Raw genomic sequence first — 22,704 nt, 5'->3', positions numbered from 1 at the left:
ACTTCTTTGTGAATGTGGTCAGGATTCTTCTTGGTCAGGATTTTATTCTAACTTTTTTTCAAATTGCTTTGATACGAATGTTGACTGAAAGGTTATTTTGGAATTTATTTATGGCTTGAATTTGTTTTTGGATTAATTGTTACTGAACTTATAATGAAGTAATTAATTGTTGTCTGTGTCCATTTTTTTTTAAAAAAAGCCTGCTCTATATTACAGGCTATGTGGGAGATTTAGTAACAGCATTACCAACAGATCAGTATGGATCAACATATAGACCTGATATACAGGAGCCTATAGGTAAGTTGATAGTTGAAATCCATTGTAGTATAGATTACATATTATGAGACTAAAAGGAATTATTTGTTTATGAAGGAATAGAAATGTCTATTATGATAAGGTTACAGTAGACAGAAATTTTGACTGGGTAAAGGAAACATAAAACGTATGATCATTGAATATGTAAAATACAAAATGCCATTTAAAGATTTATAAAACACATTGGCCCTATATATTATGTATTTTTGGTGGCCATTTGAATGCACTAGACATTTTCCAGCATTGAAGGATTTCAAGCAAAAAACAAACCTCAAAAGCTTATTATGTTTGTATCACTATCATATTGTATTATATAAATTTCAGGTCCAAGACCAAGTGCTCCTGGTAATGTATCTATAGCAATGGAGGAAAATGAAGTGACAGTTTCCTGGTTACCACCAATTAATTCCAGCGTGCCTATATTATATTATGTTGTGGAGTTTCGTACAAACGGAAACTGGCAGAAGTATGATGGTGTTGTACGAACATCTGATAGACTCTCTATGAAAATGTCTAATTTAAATCGTGGGACTCAGTATGATATACGTGTATTATCTTATGGTGTTTTAGCCTATAGTTTACCTAGTAATATAGTTTCATTTAATACTACACCTGGTAAGTCAATATCTTCTAACATTTTATACAAGTTTTATCATAGTTTAGGCTTGGGTGAGGTTTACTATGGTGAAGGAATTAACTTTGATTGTCATCCTGCTGATGTAAATTCAACCAATGGAATTATTTAAAAAATTTAGCCATTTTCATCTGAAACATGAGTTATTTTCATTTGTAATTTCTGTTAGGAGGGAAGTGTGTATATGATAAATCTAAACAAGTAGTCTTCAATTGGAGAGGGATTAGGTACAGGAAAGGAATAATTCTTAAAATATGTCATGACAATATTAAATATTTAATCATCTTAATGTCTAGCCAATGAGGTCATGGCTACTGCATCTTTTATTTTATCTATATAAAAAGTTTGAGAGAATTTGAAGTTTTAATAGCCATAATGGTTTCGTAAATCCTATTTTAATATATTTCTGAAAACTTTCAGTGGAACAGGAGAAAGAATTATTATATAACAAGCTTATTAATTATAAACCCTTTTCTCTTTCTAACATGGCTAGTTTCTCGGACAGGAAGGGGAAATCCTGCATCATCATCTGGTATTACATCTCATACTTTAGCTGTTTACTGTTCACCCATTTTTTCAGTTTATTTTTTTTTTTTATTCAATGTTCATTTCAATATCAGTTTATTTTTATATTGTTCACATTCAGTCTAACCAAGTTCTTTAAGTTTTTTTAATTTTTGTTCGTAATCATCTTGTTTTAGCAGATATTGTTCATTGTTTTTGATTAAAATTTGTTACAAGTATACTGTGTATATGATGGTCTATAAATTTTTCTAAAATTGATGTTTAAAGGTGGGTTCCTTTATTGCACCATAGAGTCAAAATATTGTGGATGTTTGGTTGATTAAAGAATATTTAGGTCTTGTTTTCTTATCTGTACAAAAAGACTACATTTTTCAGTCATGTGATTATTTGTGAGAGCTCAATTCAGGGATTTTTGTTTTAGCAAATTTACAAATTTCTGTCTACATATCTTCAATAGAAGATTTTTGATGGATCATAACACTGCATTGGAAAAATGTGAATCTTGGAAAAAAATGTCTTATAAAACTTAGGGACAAATACACTAATTTTGGTGTCAGAAAAAATAATATTCATTTTATATCAAAAGGGAATCCATTTTTAAATTAATCAATGTTAATTTTTGTATTTTATGATATATTGTATATTTTTTTTATTACATAATGTCTGAATTTTACTTTTCATTAAATATGAGTAAAATTATCTTAATCATTAGCTGCTAGATGGAAAATAGTAGCTTATATAACACCAATTCATTTCATTAGAAGTTTATGGTGCCTTTAGCTCATTCTATACTTTTTATTTGTCCTCAGAACCATTTCGATTACCTGATGCATTAATAGGAGGAATTGTTGGTGGGTTGTTGTTTTTGCTTGTTGCCGTCCTATTAGCTGTTATAGCTGTTATACATAGTAAAAGAAAAGAACAGAAAACTAAAGTTAGTCGATACAGTAAGTACAGTGTAATTTTCATTGAGAAATAATCAATTTTCATTGCATTCATTAGACGATAATGTTTGATTTTGGTCACAAAATGATTTTTCTATTTCTAAAGGAAATATGTGTTTGTAATATTCTTTATTTGCTCGATCAATGCAAACATCTTGAATTTTAAACACCATTTAATTTCTAATATGATATTAATTTTTCTCTCCTTCAGACGATGTAAATTATTCTAAAGCTGATGAAACAGATTTAGGCACACAGTAAGTTACTTGTTTACTTTCTTATACTCTTATATCATATATCAAGATAAAGTCAATTTATAAAATCACATTTCACAGAGACTAGAAAAATATTTGTATCAGAAATACTAGCAGTTTTGATGACAGAATACTGCCAATATGCTCACAACCTTCTAGCTAGTAAGACACAATATTTCTTGACAATATGAGCTCTTATTAATAGGAGGTTGTTTTTTTTTTATTCTGTTTAATAATGATTACCTAATTAAATGACTATTTATTAATGCTACCCAGAAGAAATCATAGGAAAGGTGACGTACATAGTATGTTCATCAACTTTTACATTTGTTGTCTATTGTGTCTTGAAATATTTTTTTTTCGTACCCAAATATTATTTTCAATCCTTCGTTTATGTCATGTGTTTATTGTTTCGATTCGGTTTGAAAATAAGGAAATTTCAATTTTAGATTCCTCTTAATTTTATATTTTGTATTCAATTTTGTATTTTTTATATTTGTTCATTTTGTTTGAAATATGTTTTGGTTTTGATAAAAGCACATTTTTGACTTTATAAGTCCGGGCACCCATGGAATCTACACATTAAAGGATACTACCTCTTAGAATGGACATAAAATTTAAAGTCTCAAACATGGTCAATAAGATTATATATTTATCAGTTGGACTATTCAGTTCTATGATTTAGTGGAATTGCAAGAACCACAGACGTCTGATTTAAAATTGAAATGGTGCAAATTGATACTATCTGTGTGCCTGATAAACATAAGAACCTTAAGAAAACCTCTTGACATCCCTTTTATGAGAAAGATTCTTTTCATATTATTTTACTTAAATCTTTTGGTCAGTTCCCAACAGCTTATTTTACTGTTCAGAATCCAGATTAATCTTCAGTTTGTCTACTTTCAGTGAAACTTCGACAAAACGGAATCAATGGCAACCAAATGTTAGAGGAGACGTTATAACAACAGTTACACGGGATCCTGGGGTGTTTGTCCTACCAAGTACAGCTAATATGGATAGCAGCTCAACTCATCCTTCCTACTTACGAGACCCAACATTTTATGAGCGGGACTACCCAACAAATATGCCGTATCCTGTACGAGGATATGGTCCTGGGGGGTATGAGCCAATAGATGTGCCTCATATAGCTGCGGATAGATCTTTATCAAAAGCAAGTGTTCACAGTCGCAGTGCTATACCAGATTTTGAAAGGAGACAATCGCATGGCTCTCAGCCAATGAATAGTAGAGTTGACATACATCCTAGTCCAGCTTCAGCCTTCAGTCCTGCTACTATATCAAAAAATTCTGGACGACCTAACCAAGCCTATGATGGTCCCTACAATAGTTTTCATAGTGATGAAGATGACGAGGTTTTTAGTCTCCAAGGATTTAATGCTCCACCTAAACATCCTGGTTTCCCTAGACACAGCTCCATGAAACCTGCTCAGATGACCTACTTAACTGATGATGCTCCTTTTTCATTCAATGACATGAGTTCTGTCATGCCGTCATTCAATCAGTCTCATAATCCCATGACTCGTTATCCATCAAGTCAACTTGGTTCTAGAATTCATGATCAATCACCTCATGAATTTGATGGTCCTGCATCTCCAACTCACAGCGATCATCCCATGGCATGGGCTCCCCCAACACAACGTTCTTTTCACCAACAACTTCAGGATGATCAGAATAGTAGTAACAGCAGTGGCAGGCCACTAGGTTATACTAGAGACCATTTGCAAGGTGTTGTGGATAGAGTTCGAAGTGTACCTAGATCTCCTTATTCAACTAGTCCTACACGTAACCATGACGATAATGGCTTCTTAGATCCTAACAGAGGTATATCTCCTAGATCTCAACCTTTACGTGCCACATCTCCTGTCACTAACTATCCAAAACCTCAGCATCGAGCTGCCCCCTATTATACTTCAGATCTAGAACCGTCACGTAGCATTCCAACCAGACCAATCCGTGGTCGGGATGAAAGTGTACCAGATTCCACAAGTACTAGTGGAATAGCTAGTAGAAATACTTCTCAAAGTACTGGCACAGGATCCTATCCTCATAGACTTGGCAAGGGAAGCCTTTCATTCAGTTCATTGTTAACACCCCAAGAAGATCTTAGTCAGGATTCATCACCATTTTTAGATGGGAGTTTAAATCATCGCAGAGACACATCAGGTGATGAAAATTATGAATTTGATTCCATTAATGCTCTAGAAAATGACATTTTAAATGCTCTGAGAAATTATTCTCAATTAAGTGCTCATCCTGGACGAGATGTCCCAAATCCATATCCTAAACCAAGACGTTCAAATCGGTATGATGATAATGAGCAGAGATTTGATCGTTTGAGGGATGAATTTAAGAAATATCGTCAAAGACAGTCGTCTACATCATCAGCTCCTCGATATGAAATGGATAGTGAAATGTTATGATACAACCCCTACCCATAATGCATTGTTTAATCATTATCATCTTCATAACAATATTTCCATGGACTCCAGAAAAAAGACTGGTAAATGGTGCATAAATTCATCATGTGCATAAAAATCATCCAGTAAACGTGTTGCGTTGTGTTTGGTATAAATGTTGAACACAGTCCATATTAAGCAGACATTTGTCATTTATTTCCTCTTTCTGCCAGTTTGTGCTATAAATTTTGTATATTGGAATAAGGTTGTGGGCAGAAATTGACCATAAATGACAAAATGCCTGTGATAACATTACGCAAAAATCACTCATTGTTATTGTTGTTATATAAGTGTACATAGTAAATAATTTTGTCTATACTGGTTATTCTGGACCAAATGTAGACTTGATCATTAAGTGCTTGTGTGAACTTTAAAAGTAGTTTCTGCTGTTATATTAGTTGATATACTTTACAGAGCAAAACATACACAGTTTCTGTTCACAGCAACAGAATTTAATTTTGGTGCATCCTGAATTCTATTGTACATTCCACCAAGTTATTTTAACAATATTCACTCTTCATTTTACAGTACAAAAAAAAATCCATGGGTAGTATTGCCTAAATTAGTGCTTGTCACAACAATATATCTGTGAATGATTCAAATTATCAGTTAGAGATTGGTGGAAGGCTTCAAACAATGACTAATATAAATGAAGATATCAAGTAGGCGTATTAGATTATTAAGTTAGCTGATTAGCTATTTATAGTAATATTTATAGTTGTAAAAGTTAGTTACCAATTAGCTTGTTGTAATATTATACATATCAAAGTAAGAATGGGTATTTGGTGTGAGAGATTTTCTATATTTTTCTACAGAAGTCTATTTAAAATTATTGTTTCTCAAAGATTATCAATCGTTCTTACTTTCTCTAGAAACTCAAAATGGAGATTTTTTTTTTTTAGGGAAATTTACCAAAATATCTTATAATGTTTTCCTTTAATTTGCTATGTTTGGTAATTTTTGCTACTTTCCATTGAAATATTCTGTAAGTGTAAATTCTTGGAATTTACATGTTTTGCCCATTAGAAAGGTAGAAAATAAAATTTCAGTATCGATTGTCCATTTAACGTTTTGTCAAATCCATCATCCTTATGTAAAATTCTGTTTTTCAATGTTGGAGATAGTGCTAAAATAGAAATAGTAAAAAGTAGCATTTCATTTTTTAAAAGACAGAAGAGTATTTGGCATACAATTAGAACAGATTTGTTTATGCAAATAGCAATTGAAAGAAAGCAAGTTCTAAAAATTAGTAAAAGCTTCAAAAATCAGTTATACTTTAGCAGCCATTATCATGATATTATGATGAAACATTCAAAACTGTCAACATATTCTTCAAATAATTTAAATATGAAATAAAATTGAATTGTGAAATTAATAGTTAGCCAATTCACAGTTTCTGACAAGATTGGCACCAAATTTTTATCATCATTTAATTAAAGTCAATTCTAAAATACTACTTACTTGTTGTTTTTGTTATATTTTGTCCTAAATCATAATTGTACATAATAACTTATATTGAGAGAATGAAATTGAAATTATTGAAAGTATATTAATTTTCAAATGACTTGAATTGGACAACTGTTGATACCAAAATTTGATTTACATGATTATCAAGAATTGGATTAATCAAAATTTTACAAGAAAAAGTAATTTGGACAATAAAATAGTATGTAGTGTACAATAGAGAGAACACTGAATTAATGACTTCAGACATTAACTGTGAAATTTGTTTATTGTTGAAACATATACATTTCTATCAGTTGCACATCTCAAGTAATTTGAAAAGTATTATATCATTATATCTTTAAGACTGATATCTGTTGAATGTGAAAAATTTATATTGCAAATTCATCTTCTCACATGAAATCCTATTGTTGTGCAAGTTTGATTTTGTTTTTTGATTCCTAAGAACAAAATATTTGTTAGTTCTTACGTGATTTGCCACCTATATCCATAAAACCTATAATGTCTTGAAAATTAAGACAATTTTAAGATATTTAAGTTTTTATTTTGAAAACTGGAGACAGATTCAATTATAATACAACTAAACAATTTTCCAATTTGATGCTTTAAGTATCCTGATTTTAATTTATTTTCAAACTGATTATTTTCACTCTGAAATTGAAAAAACATTCCTAAGAATTTTTACCATTAATTTTGATAAAATTTTCACCCAACTTTGATTTCCTATTTTCATAAACAAAGAAAACAAAGATATTATTGTGTTATTTCTACTTCAAAAACATTCATATTTAAATGCTAAATAAATGTGTGCAATTTTGTGAAAAATTCTGCTTGTGCAATTCAAATATATTTATTTTATATCAATTGATTACTGTTATAGAAATTATGGAGCTCATTTAAAGGGATATTGTCGTCAAATTATTCTCTTACATAAGATAGGGCTTAATTTTTGATAATCAAATTACTCTTAACTCTTAACAGCAGATTAGATGTCAGATTTTCATCCTGAAAAGTATCTTGGCATCTTGAATTAAGTTCATTGAATAGTTAAAAAGAATAATTTGACTACTATATCCCTTTGTAATGTTTTGTAATTATGATGTAATTTATATATATTTTTATGAGGGGACCAGCATTTGTGTAAAAACATAAAATCAAACTACTTAAGGGATTCTTTCCTTTTTTTTTTTTTAACTTATGATCATCTACAATATTTTATAATTTAATTATGGCTTAAAGATTTGAAATTGTTATCACCTTCAGTTTAATTTTCCTAATACTGTATATTTGGGTTTATAGTGAGTGAGCAGTTTTTTTCCTAGATATTCTAAAGGGGAAGAAGGAGTGCACATTATATTCCCAAATATATGGTAGCTCAGCCTGACAATGTTGTGAATTAAGCATCACATTAATATTAAGTTTCATTTTATTCAATGACTTAAAAGATTTCTTTGACCATTATATTTTTTCACTTTAAATCAATCATAGGTCAAAATTTTTATTGTTTGACTGCAGTGTGATTTGTGTCTTAAAGGCAATGATCAATGCAAACACCAATTCTTTTTTTTTTATAAGTTATGATTACCTCCCTTAGTTAAAACAAATTGTCTGAATAATGTAATGATGACCAGCACGATATCATAATTTAGTATTATAACTGTATTCAATCTAAGCATAATGCTTTTACTTTACAATTCTAATATTATGTTAAAAAATAAATGAAATAACTATTAAAAAATTTCAAAATATACTCCTGAGAGTTCTGTCCAAATTATGTTTCGGCCATTCCAAGATACGACTAATATGTATCTAAAGATGCGGTATCTTGTCGTGCATGATGTGATTAATGTTGTACACCATTGCTAAAGGAACATGAAAGGACGTCTGATGTGGTACATTGGAACCAAATGGGTTAAACATAATTAATAATAAGAGTTATAGGTGTATTTTGTAACATATATTTTTCAGCAAAGAGAATTGGCACCTTTTTTAGATAGTCCATGCTGCTCAAGGTTTATTAATGAAGTTCAAGGCTAACTTCAGTTTATCGGTAATTAAAAAAAATTAAAACCAAAATTTCATGACATTTTATTCCAAGATAAAATAAATGATTTACTACTAGTTGAAGTCATATGATTATCCTTCAGAATACCAGCATTCAATGCAAATCTCTAGATTATTTATCCTGACCTGTACACATGTATGGCATTGTCATATTTGCTGGCTGGAATCCTATCTTGGGGACATGATTTACAGCTAGTAGTTAAAATAAATTACCTCTTTTATATCATCAACAACAATATTAACATTATAACAATATTTTAAAATACCTTCAATAATTGTGTACATGCACAGCAAAGGAACATGTCATAAGCACAAACAGTGTATCTGAAGTAATAGTGAATAGATTGCTGGTGTTCATCTTAAGAATTAACAAGAAATTAACCAAAATCATGATATATTTATGGCTTTCGGTTTTTTGAATACCAGTTTCAGAAATTGTCTGTTTCTTCAGAGGGAAATTTATTGAGTATCATTGAACCACTGTAATTTTTAGGAGTAAATGTCAGACGGCCAGCCAGTTGGCAGTAAAATGAACATTCTATATGTTTCCAGTTTTTATCACATTTTTCCATTTTCCCTCAATATTAAGGTCAACTGTTGGGTTTTCTGTCTGTTGTAGCACTTTTTAAACGACCCTCTAAACTATCATGCAGATGAACCAATGTTCCTTTCATCTGAAGAGTAAATATTGTAAAGTTTTAAGGGATGAAGTAATCTAAATAGTTGCTAGTTCAACTCCATCATAGCTGCTGAGCTTATAATTAGATTACTATATCCCTTTAGGTTAAATAAAGTTAAAATGCTAGTTATTTACTGTCCAACTGAAGCAGTCACTAGAACCTTATATGTAGCCATGCAAATCAATATCAGGTTTAATATCCAAAACCTGGTTTGTTTGCTAATAATAGTAACAAGAATCATATGAATAATGCATCATTAGATAATTTAAGAAATAGTACCTGATCAACCAAGACTATAGATGCTGACAATACTTCTCTCCATTTATCTATTTCACTATCATGTAATAATTGTTGTTGTTTCAATAATTTAAACCATTCTTCACGTGATTCTGGATATTTTCTATAATAGAACCACAGACATGTATATAATATCTGAAAGTATATCTCGGTGAGAAGATACAATGAAATAATTAACATCTATAGAATAAATCTAATTAAAATTAACTTATTTCTTTTCTTTGATGATACTTTTTGTCTCCATTGTAATCAAAAAAGCTTTCAACTGCAGTCACATTTTAATTGTTATCATGAAAAGATTCTTACATAACAGGTTTTGATTTGTTAATGTCAATAGTCCATAAGAACTGGACTGCATTAGAAATAAAAAAAAATGGAATTCTAATTCAATATTAATTTGATTGTGTTCTAATATACTTAACTATATTTATCCAATTTATCTTGTCACAAAATAGTGAACTAGCTTAACTACCAAATTGTTGGGAATTGAACAAGACTTTAACTTACGCCAGATTATCTAATATTTGAGCTGAGTTAGAAGAGTATATATTTGAAGTATAATGTTCTAAAGACCATAGTTTATAATATAACACAGCATTACACAACACTAGAAATAATAGTCTGGAATATAAACAGAATATATTAGATTAAGTTATAGTTCTATTGGAATGGGATCCAGATGTCATTTACTTGGTTAATTTGAACAATGCTGGACAGAAGTTTTTACTCTTCTTTGGTGTAAAAAACGTCTGGTGAACACAGCTGCATATGGTCACAGATAATCTAGGAAAGGTGATTAAAAACAGATTAGGTCAAGTACCAGCTGGTACAACATGGTAGGTTCTTTGGTATGTGAATGTTCAAAAACTACTTTTTAATCCATTGAAAAAGATAAATAAACTTTTGTAAGCTGAATATTGATGTAAAACATGAAAGAGGAACACATGAATAGAACCTTTATAAAGCTCCACAATAATTTAGTTATTTAGTGACTAGCAAAATATACATGACTAGCCATTTAATACTTACATCACACAAATAATTCTGACTAGAGAATCAGCTGTTAATAACACTGATGTTTCTTCTTTCGGATCTGTAGATACAATAACAATGGATTACATTATTATACACATTATGTAACAAGGGCAATAACTTCAAATAGTACTACTTTGGTCAATTGTTGATACTTTGCTTTTAAAACTTTTTTGTGGGGCTGCACCTCACAAGATTGAAAAAAAATATTTTTGATTATGTTGATTTAAGGTAAATAATTACATAAATATACTCAGAAAATAAATAGAACTTTGTTAATTCAAAATTTGCTTTGTGAAAACATCCCAAAGTTTTAAATTGTTTAGGTAGTCATATCTAAAAAGATAAATTGAAAATTTGACGTCTTTCTATATAAGTTTCATTTGTATTATTCAAGATTTTGATAAATTTGGACAAAGCAATGGATATCTATTTCAATGTTTCATACGAAAATTTCTGAGCCTTACTTCTATGTGGTGAGGGAGGAGAAGATATTTGTCTATCTGTCTGACGTGATGTTACCAGTGGTTCTGAGGTTGTAGTTGTAGGTTTTCGTCGTTTCCGTAACTTTTTCTTAGCAATTGTATGACCTAATAGTTTTTCATTCTCTTCCACCTCTCGTCGTAAATGGACGGCTAAATCACGAAAATAATCTGTTAATCCTCCCACAGCTGATCTATCTATCATACCTACAAAAAAAACAAGATTTTATTAGCAAGGAAGATATATTTATTTCATTTGTACTATGTTATGTATATTTGAAATAATAGTTTTTTTATAATTCATTACAATTCATAATTCTTACATAAATTTTTCAGTTGCTAAATTTATCAAAATGTTATTTCTTTGGAAATATAATGAAGTGAAATGATAATTATCAAAAAACCACTTACTTTTAACAATGCCCATTACAGACTTTCTATATTTTATTTCACCAGTAACACGCAGGCGACATTTCTCTTTAGTGACACGTGTTAAACAGTATTGGGTGACCACAAAAAAGGAATCAGCGTAGGGTATACCATTATTTTCACACTGACAATCAACAACATATATTATACCAGGTTTACTCTGTTTATAACATGTCTGTAAAGATAACAGAAACAACATGTATTATACCAGGTTTACTCTGTTTATAACATGTCTGTAAAGATAACAGAAACAACATATATTATACCAGGTTTACTCTGTTTATAACATGTCTGTAAAGATAACAGAAACAACATATATTATACCAGGTTTACTCTGTTTATAACATGTCTGTAAAGATAACAGAAACAACATATATTATACCAGGTTTACTCTGTCTATAACATGTCTGTAAAGATAACAGAAACAACATGTATTATACCAGGTTTACTCTGTTAATAACATGTCTGTAAAGATAATAGTAACAACATATATTATACCAGGTTTACTCTGTTTATAACATGTCTGTAAAGATAACAGTAACAACATATAAATTATACCAGGTTTACTCTGTTTATAACATGTCTGTAAAGATAATAGTAACAACATATATTATACCAGGTTGACTCTGTTTATAACATGTCTGTAAAGATAAAAGTAACAACATACTAAACCAGGTTTACTCTGCTTATAACATGTCTGTAAAGATAGCAGTAACAACATATATTATACCGGGTTTACTCAGTTTATAACATGTCTGTAAAGATAACAGTAAAAAAGATAACAGTAACAACATATATTATACCAGGTTTACTCTGTTTATAACATGTCTGTAAAGATATCAGCAACAACATATATTATACCAGGTTTACTCAGCTCATAATATGTCTGTAAAGATAACAGTAACAATATAATAATATATTATACCAGGTTTAGTCTGTTTATAACATGTCTGTGAAAATAACAAAAACAACACAATTTTATGGTGGTGGTCAATTTGGTTTTCCTTGATTTGCTAAAAACAGAACTCTAGAATGTGTTAAGATATCAAAATCCAAATTTCTGAGATTTATGAGACTGAAAAACAAAATTCTGTGATTTTTATTTACAATTCATTTTTATCATCAATTTCAAGCACTCAAACTCATAAATATATAATATACATATATCTGGCATATTAACTGCATGATTAATATATTTAATTAAAATAAAATAAATTATGAGTAATATCATACCTGTCTCTCTGATGATGGAGATGTTTTTGGTCCTATAGAATGATTTAATGATAATGTATAATGTATTGTACGAACTCTGTTACCATCCTCATCTACTTCCTCTCCCCAACTTGGTATATCTAAATCTTCAAACAAATAACCGAAACTTTTAATATTTAGCATTAAATTTGATATCTTCATTTATTTTAACTAGAATGCAGTGAAATGGAGTTTTACATCCTTCTTACCAGTTTCTTACAAATCATTGAGTAATGTCTGACAGGCAAATATTTCCAATTATTTCAATATGAATTAGAATATCAGCTACAAGATACATTTGTGATCATAGAAGTACATAAGGTTTTACAAATTTTGATTGAGAATGATCGCCTGTGAACTGAGATGACAATTAGTGCCTCTGACTTCATTCTTACAATGCCAAGTCATTCTATGACTAATCAAACTATTTCTTAGCTGATATTCCGATTTACACATCAGGTTCAAAATAACAGATATTGGAATTTATCTATTGACACTTACCAAATGTTTTTCTAGATTCTACAAATATCCTATAGAATGGTGTATCAGTGAACAATAAGGTAAACATTTTATCTATATTCATATTAAATACTTCATCAACATATAGTTTCTCTAGATGATCATGTCCAGAACATGCTACTTCACCTAGAGTTCATAAAATAAATATAACAAATAAATATTTATAGCTATCTAGACTCTATAGAGGGTTGTCAAGTTGGCTAAATATTTAAGAAAAACTCACAAGTCACAAGTGATTTGAAAGGCCAGAGAAATCACATAACTAACTGAGCTCAATGTCAGATCAAAAACGTTCAGCAAATTCTGCCTATGCCTATATTAAGCACACAAGGAGAATGTCAGGCAGAACATGTATTATTGAATGTTGTTCCTGGGTAACCAATGCAAAAAATTACCTTCACTATCCTCAGTGGTATCACCAAAGTCAGTAGGTATTTCAGTAGTTACATTGAGAGGTAGAGGTGACTCTAATGACAGACCAGGCTGACTAAATACTTCATCTGATGGTATAGGATCTTCATCATTACTAGCCATAGTTAACATTTCAGATGTACCATGTAGATCAGAGGAATCTGTTAATTCCTGTAATTATTTAAGATCAAATATTGAAGATTGAACAAACTGATGAATTAATGCTTGCAAAATTATGGACAACTTTTGCTCCTGAATTTCCTGAAACATACCAACTTTGTGAAATTGTCAACCTCATATTAATTTTTGTTTGGTAAATTCGTACCAACTTTTTTGTGCGACCAACTTGCAGTAAAAAATATTTTGATCATCAGAATTTTTTAAGTTACCTTAACTGGTGGCATTTCAGGAGAAGATAACTTGTCTTTCATGATGAGATCATCCATACCAGGGGGAGCTACATAGTCTTCATCACTAGAAGTGAGACCTAATTCTTCACCATAACTATAATGAATCCATTGCCATTGTTCTTTAGGATTCATTGGCTGAAAAATAAAACATAAGAATACATTTTATTTTTAGTTAATTCTTTACTTCTGTGTTTGTAGTTTACATGGTTAAAATTGTTCATACCATCTTCATTATCATTACTAGTTTAACTTAGTAGTTAATCATCATCCAGTAGAATATCCCTTTCAAAATTTTATTGTGCCATTATTAACATTTCCAACATCAGAATAAAAACAACATATCAACGACTTACATCCTCATTATCAGATGAATAACACATCTTATATTTACAGAACATTTCAACAATTTACATTATCATGTTCAAAACAATAAGTTATTTTTTTACCTTGGCATTATTTTCACCAAATGAGGGTCTATCAAATCCAAAAAATATTTGATGTATCTCATTAGATTCGCCCTTTCTGATAGGATTATAGCGTACAGCCATCCTAGCTACCCAAACACACTGTTCAATGAACTAGTACAGCAATGATTGTATTTGATCTATTCTGTGATTTTGATTGAATATAGTGTAACATTCGATATATATTATATACAGATGTTACATAATTACTTCTGTCTACACAAACATAAACATGACTTCTTTATAATGATGATACATATATTACTGACTTTATTTGAGTGGGAGAAATAGGGTCAATTCAAATTTCTGGATGAAAATATTAAAATATTGTTATTATCATAATAAACTTTAGGTTTACTGGTCTTGGACAATAGTGATAAAACTTGTTCCATTGGGAAGGAGACATTGTTCATATTGACAAAGTCTGCTACCTTCATTACATCTGTAACAGTATATATGATATACATATATACAGAACTGGTCAAGTAAGTTAAGCAAGAGCAGCAGTTTATCCAATTATAAATGTTTTAAAATCAATTTATGTCAAGAAAATTATTTATCATTAAATATTGATGTTAAGATAAAGCGTAATATAACTAAACTGAGGCTGAATCTGCTCCCATTAGTAATTAATTTATATAATAAAAGAGATCATAAACAGTTCATTACGTCCATTAAGTAAAAAGCAAGTTGAAGATATATTTCATTATATGTGTATTTGTAACGAATTAAATCACCTAAGAATTAGGTATTTACCACCAGATTTGGTCAATACGGTAAAACACGACAAGAACAAGTTCTACAACTTTTGCGCTACTGACAACAAAGAATTTTTAATCTCTATTTCAAATTACATAAATCACTCCTTGAAGTACAGATGCAGTCAACTTTAGACAATAAATAATCAGTGTTTATTGTTAATATTCATTTTATTTACACATGCATATTTTTATTTTTTACATAATAATGTACTTGAAGGTTTATTGTATATTATTTTTATGCTTTCTGTATTGCATTTTATAATGTATCTATGGGCCACTGGCCTATTTACTGTAAATAAACTATTCTATTCTATTCTATTCTATTCTATTCTATTCTATTCTATTCTATTCTATTCTATTCTATTCTATTCTATTCTATTCTGTAACGGTAACTATAATCTTTTAATGGCTTGTTTGTATTCATACTTGTATCTGAATTACAAATTTTAAGCATGGACTATCAGTGTCACCTATTATAATGTTTTGTTAGACTAAATGCTGGAAAGTAAGTATAGAAGATTAAAGAATGGCCTTGAATTCCTACCTCTGAAAGAAGAGCATTTTGCCAGAGTCGAAATAACATCATATATGTTTTATCTCTGGCTCCGAATGATGTGAAGAAATATTTCTCTTTTTCTGTTGTTATTTGTATAGCGTTTGGTATTACTCTTGCTGTTTTTTCTTTTGTTATAGCTGTTATTTCTGAACACGGTATACATAGCTAGAAAATAAATTTAGTTATTATTTAAGGTGAATTTTGAAAAGATCATTTCAGTTGCATTTCCAAATTTGTTGTATGATAAAAAGTTCAAATCCAAATCCTTTGGTCAGAGCTTACAATCTGTTTTGCTCTGTGTGAGGCTGATGAAGGTAAAAATTCTACAACAGCCAACTCTACAAACTCTTTTCCAATTTCTGTCTCCTGCATATCCTGAAGCATAATGGCACTTTGGTGTCTTATCTCTAGAGAGAGATACAAGTAATGAAATGAGATAGAGAGTTATTATTGATAATTAAATATGAACATACCACAGTTTCCCAACGAAATATATTAGCATAAAAACAGATCCATTTTTGTGAAATATACATACGACCTTGTACTAATATATCTTTTTGTAGAGCACAGGAATAATCTAAAATACAAAAACATGAACAAAAAATTTTTTCATAGTCAAGTATTGTATCAAAAATCTGGTCAAATTTCATAGCTTGTTTTTAAAATATCATTTCAAAATAACATACACTTATAATAAGACAAAATGTACGAAATTGCCCTTATTGTAGCCAACCTACCAAAGACCAAGTACATAACCAAGTATTGTACATAATTAGGTAAGAATATATTTTTAAACATTTTTATAATCTTACCAACAACTAATCTTTCATCTTTCGGAACATCTTTAAATATTTTATGATAATCTTCACTGCGAGATTTATACGTTGGACTTAACATCTGAAAATAGGTAGGAAAAACATATATAAATAATAGAATCTATTGATTGTATTGATGATAGATCTTTGGTTTTCTTTTGGACTCAACCATAAGCAATATGATGAACCAAAGCTCAACAAAGGCATCTGTTATGTGATTATTTACAACATAAAACATTACCATCAACTACTGATTATGCCAACAATATCAATGATAGTCAGCACTTTCAATTCATAGTCACATTTAAACATATATAGACCTAATTATGATTTCATGACCCTATGACCTCAAATATTTCAATTTAAAACAATAAGATTACATTATTCAAGAACATGTGTTTGTTTTACAGGGTATTGGTCAGAGTCTTATAATAAGACTCTTATTATATGGTGAACAATAAACACAAGTTTAAAACTATGAAGTTCCATCCTACTTTTCTGTATCTGACACCATGCAGTGTCCAATGAGTGTCAGCAGAATAAACCTTCTCTGTTTAGATCTGTGGAGAATTAAAACTACTTTTCTAATACCAGCCATTTCAACACATTTCACTGACAGGAAAAACTGGGTTTAAAAACTAACTATTGTGTCAAGATATAAAAGTCTACTTCCTTTAACTCTAACTTAACACAACATCACAATATCCTAACCTATTGGCATGTTGTTGATTACCTTGTACAAAATCTTATTAGTGTTCAGTTTATATTCCAAAATATCACAATATTCTTACAAAAACACAAAATCTTATTCACTATACAGTTCGAATCTCTTATAAAAACTATAATAAATATATAATAAATCCAATATCAAAATGTCATTTTAACCTATCTGCACTACATCTCCTTAATCTATATGTCATATCAATATAATTAAATACCACAAAATGTCCTCCACACAAACCCTGTCTTTCAATAGCTCAGTTTAGTGTAAAAACTTGAATGGTGGGATATCAGATAGCTATGTAAACATACTAAATAAATCATGACCCATGTCCACAGAAATGGACTGGGAATTCCCCAACGTCTATAAGTAATATGTTTTTTTTCCATTGGTCATGCATGACTAGAATACTTGTACAGAATCAATATAACAGCCTTGACTCCAATGACCCATATTGGGAAAGGTTTTTTAGCTGTCATCAAGAAAAACGTATGTTTCAGTTGGTGGGCACTTATACATTTGCTATGTAAGTTAATAAGTTACACAGTTTTCTGATTGGTTAAAATTAATTCAAATTCCTTTTTATTGTTTGACCAATCAGAAGACTGGAAAACTAATATCATCGAATTAATTTTTGTGAATGAGGCAAGTACTAAATATAAAACTTACAGTGTACCACGACGACTTAGGTTTACGTTTCTTGTCTCCCTTGGAAAGTTTTGTCCCATAAGACGAAGTTGATTGATCAGGTGATCGCAAACTCGTATCACTGACAGAACCATTCCAAGAATCTACACTTAAATTCAGGTCCAACGATTTCTCAGAGCATTTGTCCATAATATTATCCAATGATCTTTCAAATGAGCGTTCACGGGTGTGATCGATATCATTGGCTTGGTCCACAGCATCACTTTTAATGCCATTGATAGGGGTGCCCTCTTGAGATTCGGCACTAGTTGTATCTTGTTGATTGTCCTTATCATCAGAATTATTGTTACTGCTTTCATTAGCAGAAAGAAATGGACTTAATCTTCCATCATCATCCTCTTCAAGAATTACTTTATCTTGATGAGTTAATGTTCTTTGTCCATCTGGTGTTTCACTGAAAGCAGAAAATATATAATAATAGCAGAAGAAGAAAACCATGTTTCATTAGCATAACCCTTACACCAATTGGAATACCAAAACAGTTCAATATACCGCACTCAAGGATTGTATTTAATTAAATTGGGCTGAAATAGCCAATAGAAACTTTTTAATAATTTTATCAATGCAAAGTCGTTCTAAGACTGTCATTACTATTTTTGTACAGTTCAAAATTGTAAAACACAAATCAGTGCAGTGTGAATTGAAAATAGTAGTCGTTTAATATCAGATAAATTATTAGGTGATGTATTCTATTTGACATAGAAAATTGAGTCTACTACACTGCACACTCAATAGTTGCTAGGTAACGTTAGAGTTGAATATTATAGGATGTATAACAGCAGGCTAACCACATAAGAAGAGCGCATGTAGAGGGGCCAGGAACTTTAATTCACCGTATTACGAATAGTCACTTTTAAATATTTATATGTCCACTTTATCATTAACATTTATTGTGGTGTAATTGTCAATCAATGCTGTATTTGTGACTGTATAAAATAAAGCTGAACATTTTGGATTTATATTGTTGAAAACTTTGGTTAAAATAAATGAACCTGAAACCCCATGCCTACAATTTTGAAGCCGATATTTCAAAGCATATCAAAATCATTGGTAACTCAATTCTGTTTCAAGATTATCTGATATAATAAACTAAGCTTACCTTCTTTCATGATCTGTATCACCAATATTAGAGGTAGTAATAGTATCTTTAGTGACAGGTGTTGATAGAGAGACAGTGTTCAGAGACTCCTGACTAGAGGTCATTATGGAGTCACGAGACCTTGCTCTAAAATATACAACAGCATAACAATTATAACAGAGCTTCACATGTGACACTCAGTCCTTTTAGATTGCAGATCTAACATGATGATCAGTGAATGGGATTACAGCTGAAGAATGTACAGCTGTTAAATCATGTCACTGTTTTTGAGCTATTAACATGGTCTGTTAAAGAGAATTGTTCACTTATGTACTGTAGCTTACAGATTTAGACAATGGCTAATGCAATTCCACATAGACTAAGCAGGGATCCCAGTTAGGAATAAAAGAAAATAGAGGAAATAGCAAATATTAGCTGAGAGTGAGGGAGGCCTTAGCTCATATAGGGTATAAGCAGAGCTATTACCATTTTCTGATCCATCAAAAATCATTTCCTATAATATAGAAATAGGTTCATCACTCATACTACATTTTAAGTGGTTATTCGAAAATTGAAAAATACCACTGGTCAGAAAAAAAGAGAAATTCCTCTAAATACTATAGTGAAAGTATCGGATTTTGAATACTTTAAGCTTGTGTCAGTTCGAGGACCTTTTTTAAAACTTTTAAGTTCTCAATCAAATTCATAATATAAATAAAATTTTAAAAGATAGCTTGCTAGGCAAGGTAACATACACCCACTGGCAGCTGTCAGAAATGATAAAACAGTATTTAGTGATTAAAGTATGATTTGTCTCATGTCAAAGAAATTTCAATAGTTTGAATTTAATGATATATATATTTACTGCCATTTATTTATGCTGAGAAATTCCACAAAGTTTTTAAATATAGCTAATAGAGTGAAACGTCAAGTCAGACAGGATATTTCGCTGAAAAATTATCCGATCATCACGAAATCGATAGGGATCATCTTCATAATGACATTGACACACAAAATCAAAATCAAAAGAATCTGTAAAGAATTGTAGCCTGTAGAGTGAGCACGAGTTGCACAATATAGCTAATAGAGTGAAACGTCAAGTCAGACACGATATTTCGGCAAAAAAAATATCCAATCATCACGAAAATCAATAGGGATCATCTTCATAATGACATTGACACACAAAATCAAAATCAAAAGAATCTGTAAAGAATTGTAGCCTGTAGAGTGAGCACGAACCAAATGTGAACGGACGGACAGGTGATTACAATATACGCCCATCTTATGTGTGGGCGTATAAAAAAGTATTGTGGCACAAAATTTATTGATTGAAATTTCTGCTTTATCACTACAATCCTAGATATAAACATTCAGATTTGAGTATATTTTAATGCCGTTCTAGGAATTTTTAGAAACAGTGAAGGCCACATTCTTGATTTCAATGTTCATTAATGATTGCTTTTAATTTTTGAATGTACAGAACAACTTAACCACATATAACTTTTAAAATTTAATGATTTTACTTATCAGCAACTAGGATGCTTAGCACACAAAAATTCCAGCCTCTCCAATAACCCCACCCTTCTAATCAAGTTCTATAAACCATTCACTAGATAATTTACCTGTTTAACACACGAGATATAAAAGTATCTCTACCAGGTAAATGATACTTTAAGATATTAAATACAGCAGGAGAACTAGATGTTGGTTGTTTAACTTTTTCACTAACATCCATTGTCAGGCTTAATAGAAATTGTTGTTACTCAGTAGAATTAGTGTTCCTCAGGATAAACAGGTCAGTTATATTTTTCTTGAACAGAATTGGATAAGGGATAACTACAAAATCATTCTAAAGCTTTTGTATCATACAGGCTGAATTCTTTGTAATGTTTCACATACACATTTTTCATAAGTAATATCTCATCACTTCAAATCAAGGATTGACCTGTATGGGATATAACTATGTCTAACACTGACCAAGGCAGTGCATCTATTAACATCCAACACTGACACACTGTCATCTTTATCCATGAACTCCTCGGTAGCCTAATCCCAATTTACTTTTTTAAATATAATTTTCAATATTAGTATTTTCATCAAAATTTTGTACACAAAGTTATTTATCAGACGGTTCAGGAAATTTTAAAAAGTGGACGAAATTTTCGATCCAAAGCATGTTTGTAGTACCGATAACTTCCTAGGTTCAATTACCACCCCCTGTTCAAAGAGTACTCAAGGATAACAAATGATTATGCTACATCCTTTTAGTTTGTACTGATAACATCAACTTAACATCATCCCATTAATATACTCAGTTCCTGTATAATAGCATAATACTTAGAGTGAATCTATATTGAAATAAATAATTAATATATGTCATGTGAGTGTATAAAATATTATACTTATATCAACAATACACATTTTAATACCTTGTAAAACATAACTTAAAAACTACCATCAGATTTTCATGTGAATTTCATGTTTTTTTAATTCAAAATGCAAGACATTGATAATTAATTTCAAAATACTTATACATAATTTGAACGATGCATTTAAGTTATTTTGTCTGAATCATGTTCCTCAAGTCAAAATCAATCACATATGACAACATATAAGATTATTTTCTAATATTTCAGTTCCTCTAGGAAACTAATAACTCTCTGTTGCCTTCTGCTGGATAGTAACTTGTTACCTTTCAACCACCCTAATCTCTGTTGTAAAAACAGAACAATTACAATAGACCATTAGATTGCTGTCAAATTCACATTACTCATATCAAATGATAACTTATATCAATATTTCCTGAATATTTCAACATTACGGGTAATTCATACATTCATAGATAGAAAACCAAAAATGTGATATTGTCCAAATAAAAATCAAAATCCAACACTTTGACAACGCAATGATTTCAATGTTAGAATTTAATCTGTCTCAAATGCCATCTTTGAAAACACTAACTGGTTCCTTTAATCAACTTCTTGTTTCCTGAACAAAATCTACTTCATATTAAAATTGATAGACCTATACTAACAAAATTATCAGTTTGGGGCACAAACTGTGAATTAGTGTGAATTAACATATTTAGCACCAAAACAACACCTTCTATTCAATTACTCCTATGTTTCAAGAGAAAATTCTAATTAAAACACATGGTATACTAGTCTTATCTTTAGAGTCAAACTTGAGCTGAAATAGAATAAGTACTGTGCCCGATGTTGTGAGCAATTCCTTCTCAGAAATTCTGAAGCAACTCTGCATCCCCGTAATCTCAGAGTCTACATAGCTTGTAATGTATATTTGATATATATTTCAAAATGGCCAGTAGCTGATGAAATTGATGTGATAATATTATGTTTTTTAACAAAGCCACTTAGTTTCTAACTGATAAAATGAATACATCATTATATATGA

At 30.3% G+C, this 22,704-nt stretch overlaps 2 protein-coding genes across 2 annotated transcripts in view; one reads left to right on the top strand and one right to left on the bottom strand.

Annotated features, from left to right (window-relative positions):
• Nucleotides 1-2,453, top strand: part of LOTGIDRAFT_104558 (hypothetical protein) — a gene marked incomplete at both ends in the record, with an annotated part of 58,256 nt that extends 55,803 nt beyond the window's left edge. Inside the window, 3 exons of the mRNA XM_009057131.1 lie at nt 229-321; nt 640-930; nt 2,284-2,453. Of these exons, the coding sequence (XP_009055379.1) occupies nt 229-321; nt 640-930; nt 2,284-2,453 (554 nt within the window). The remainder of the gene's footprint in view (nt 1-228; nt 322-639; nt 931-2,283) is intronic.
• A 6,813-nt stretch (nt 2,454-9,266) lies between these two features.
• Nucleotides 9,267-16,877, bottom strand: LOTGIDRAFT_104744 (hypothetical protein; the record flags this gene model as incomplete). Its single annotated transcript, XM_009057130.1, has 12 exons — nt 9,267-9,350; nt 9,636-9,756; nt 10,161-10,274; nt 11,134-11,374; nt 11,579-11,771; nt 12,830-12,954; nt 13,349-13,492; nt 13,762-13,948; nt 14,173-14,322; nt 15,957-16,133; nt 16,442-16,545; nt 16,781-16,877. Coding segments are annotated over 12 exons (1,737 nt in total), but the record flags the coding sequence as incomplete, so codon positions are not given.
• Nucleotides 16,878-22,704: the final 5,827 nt, after the last annotated feature.

The sequence above is a fragment of the Lottia gigantea genome, assembly GCF_000327385.1.
Source record: "Lottia gigantea unplaced genomic scaffold LOTGIsca_3, whole genome shotgun sequence".
NCBI classification, from domain to species: Eukaryota; Metazoa; Mollusca; class Gastropoda; family Lottiidae; genus Lottia; species Lottia gigantea.
This window is presented reverse-complemented; position numbering and strand designations above follow the sequence as displayed.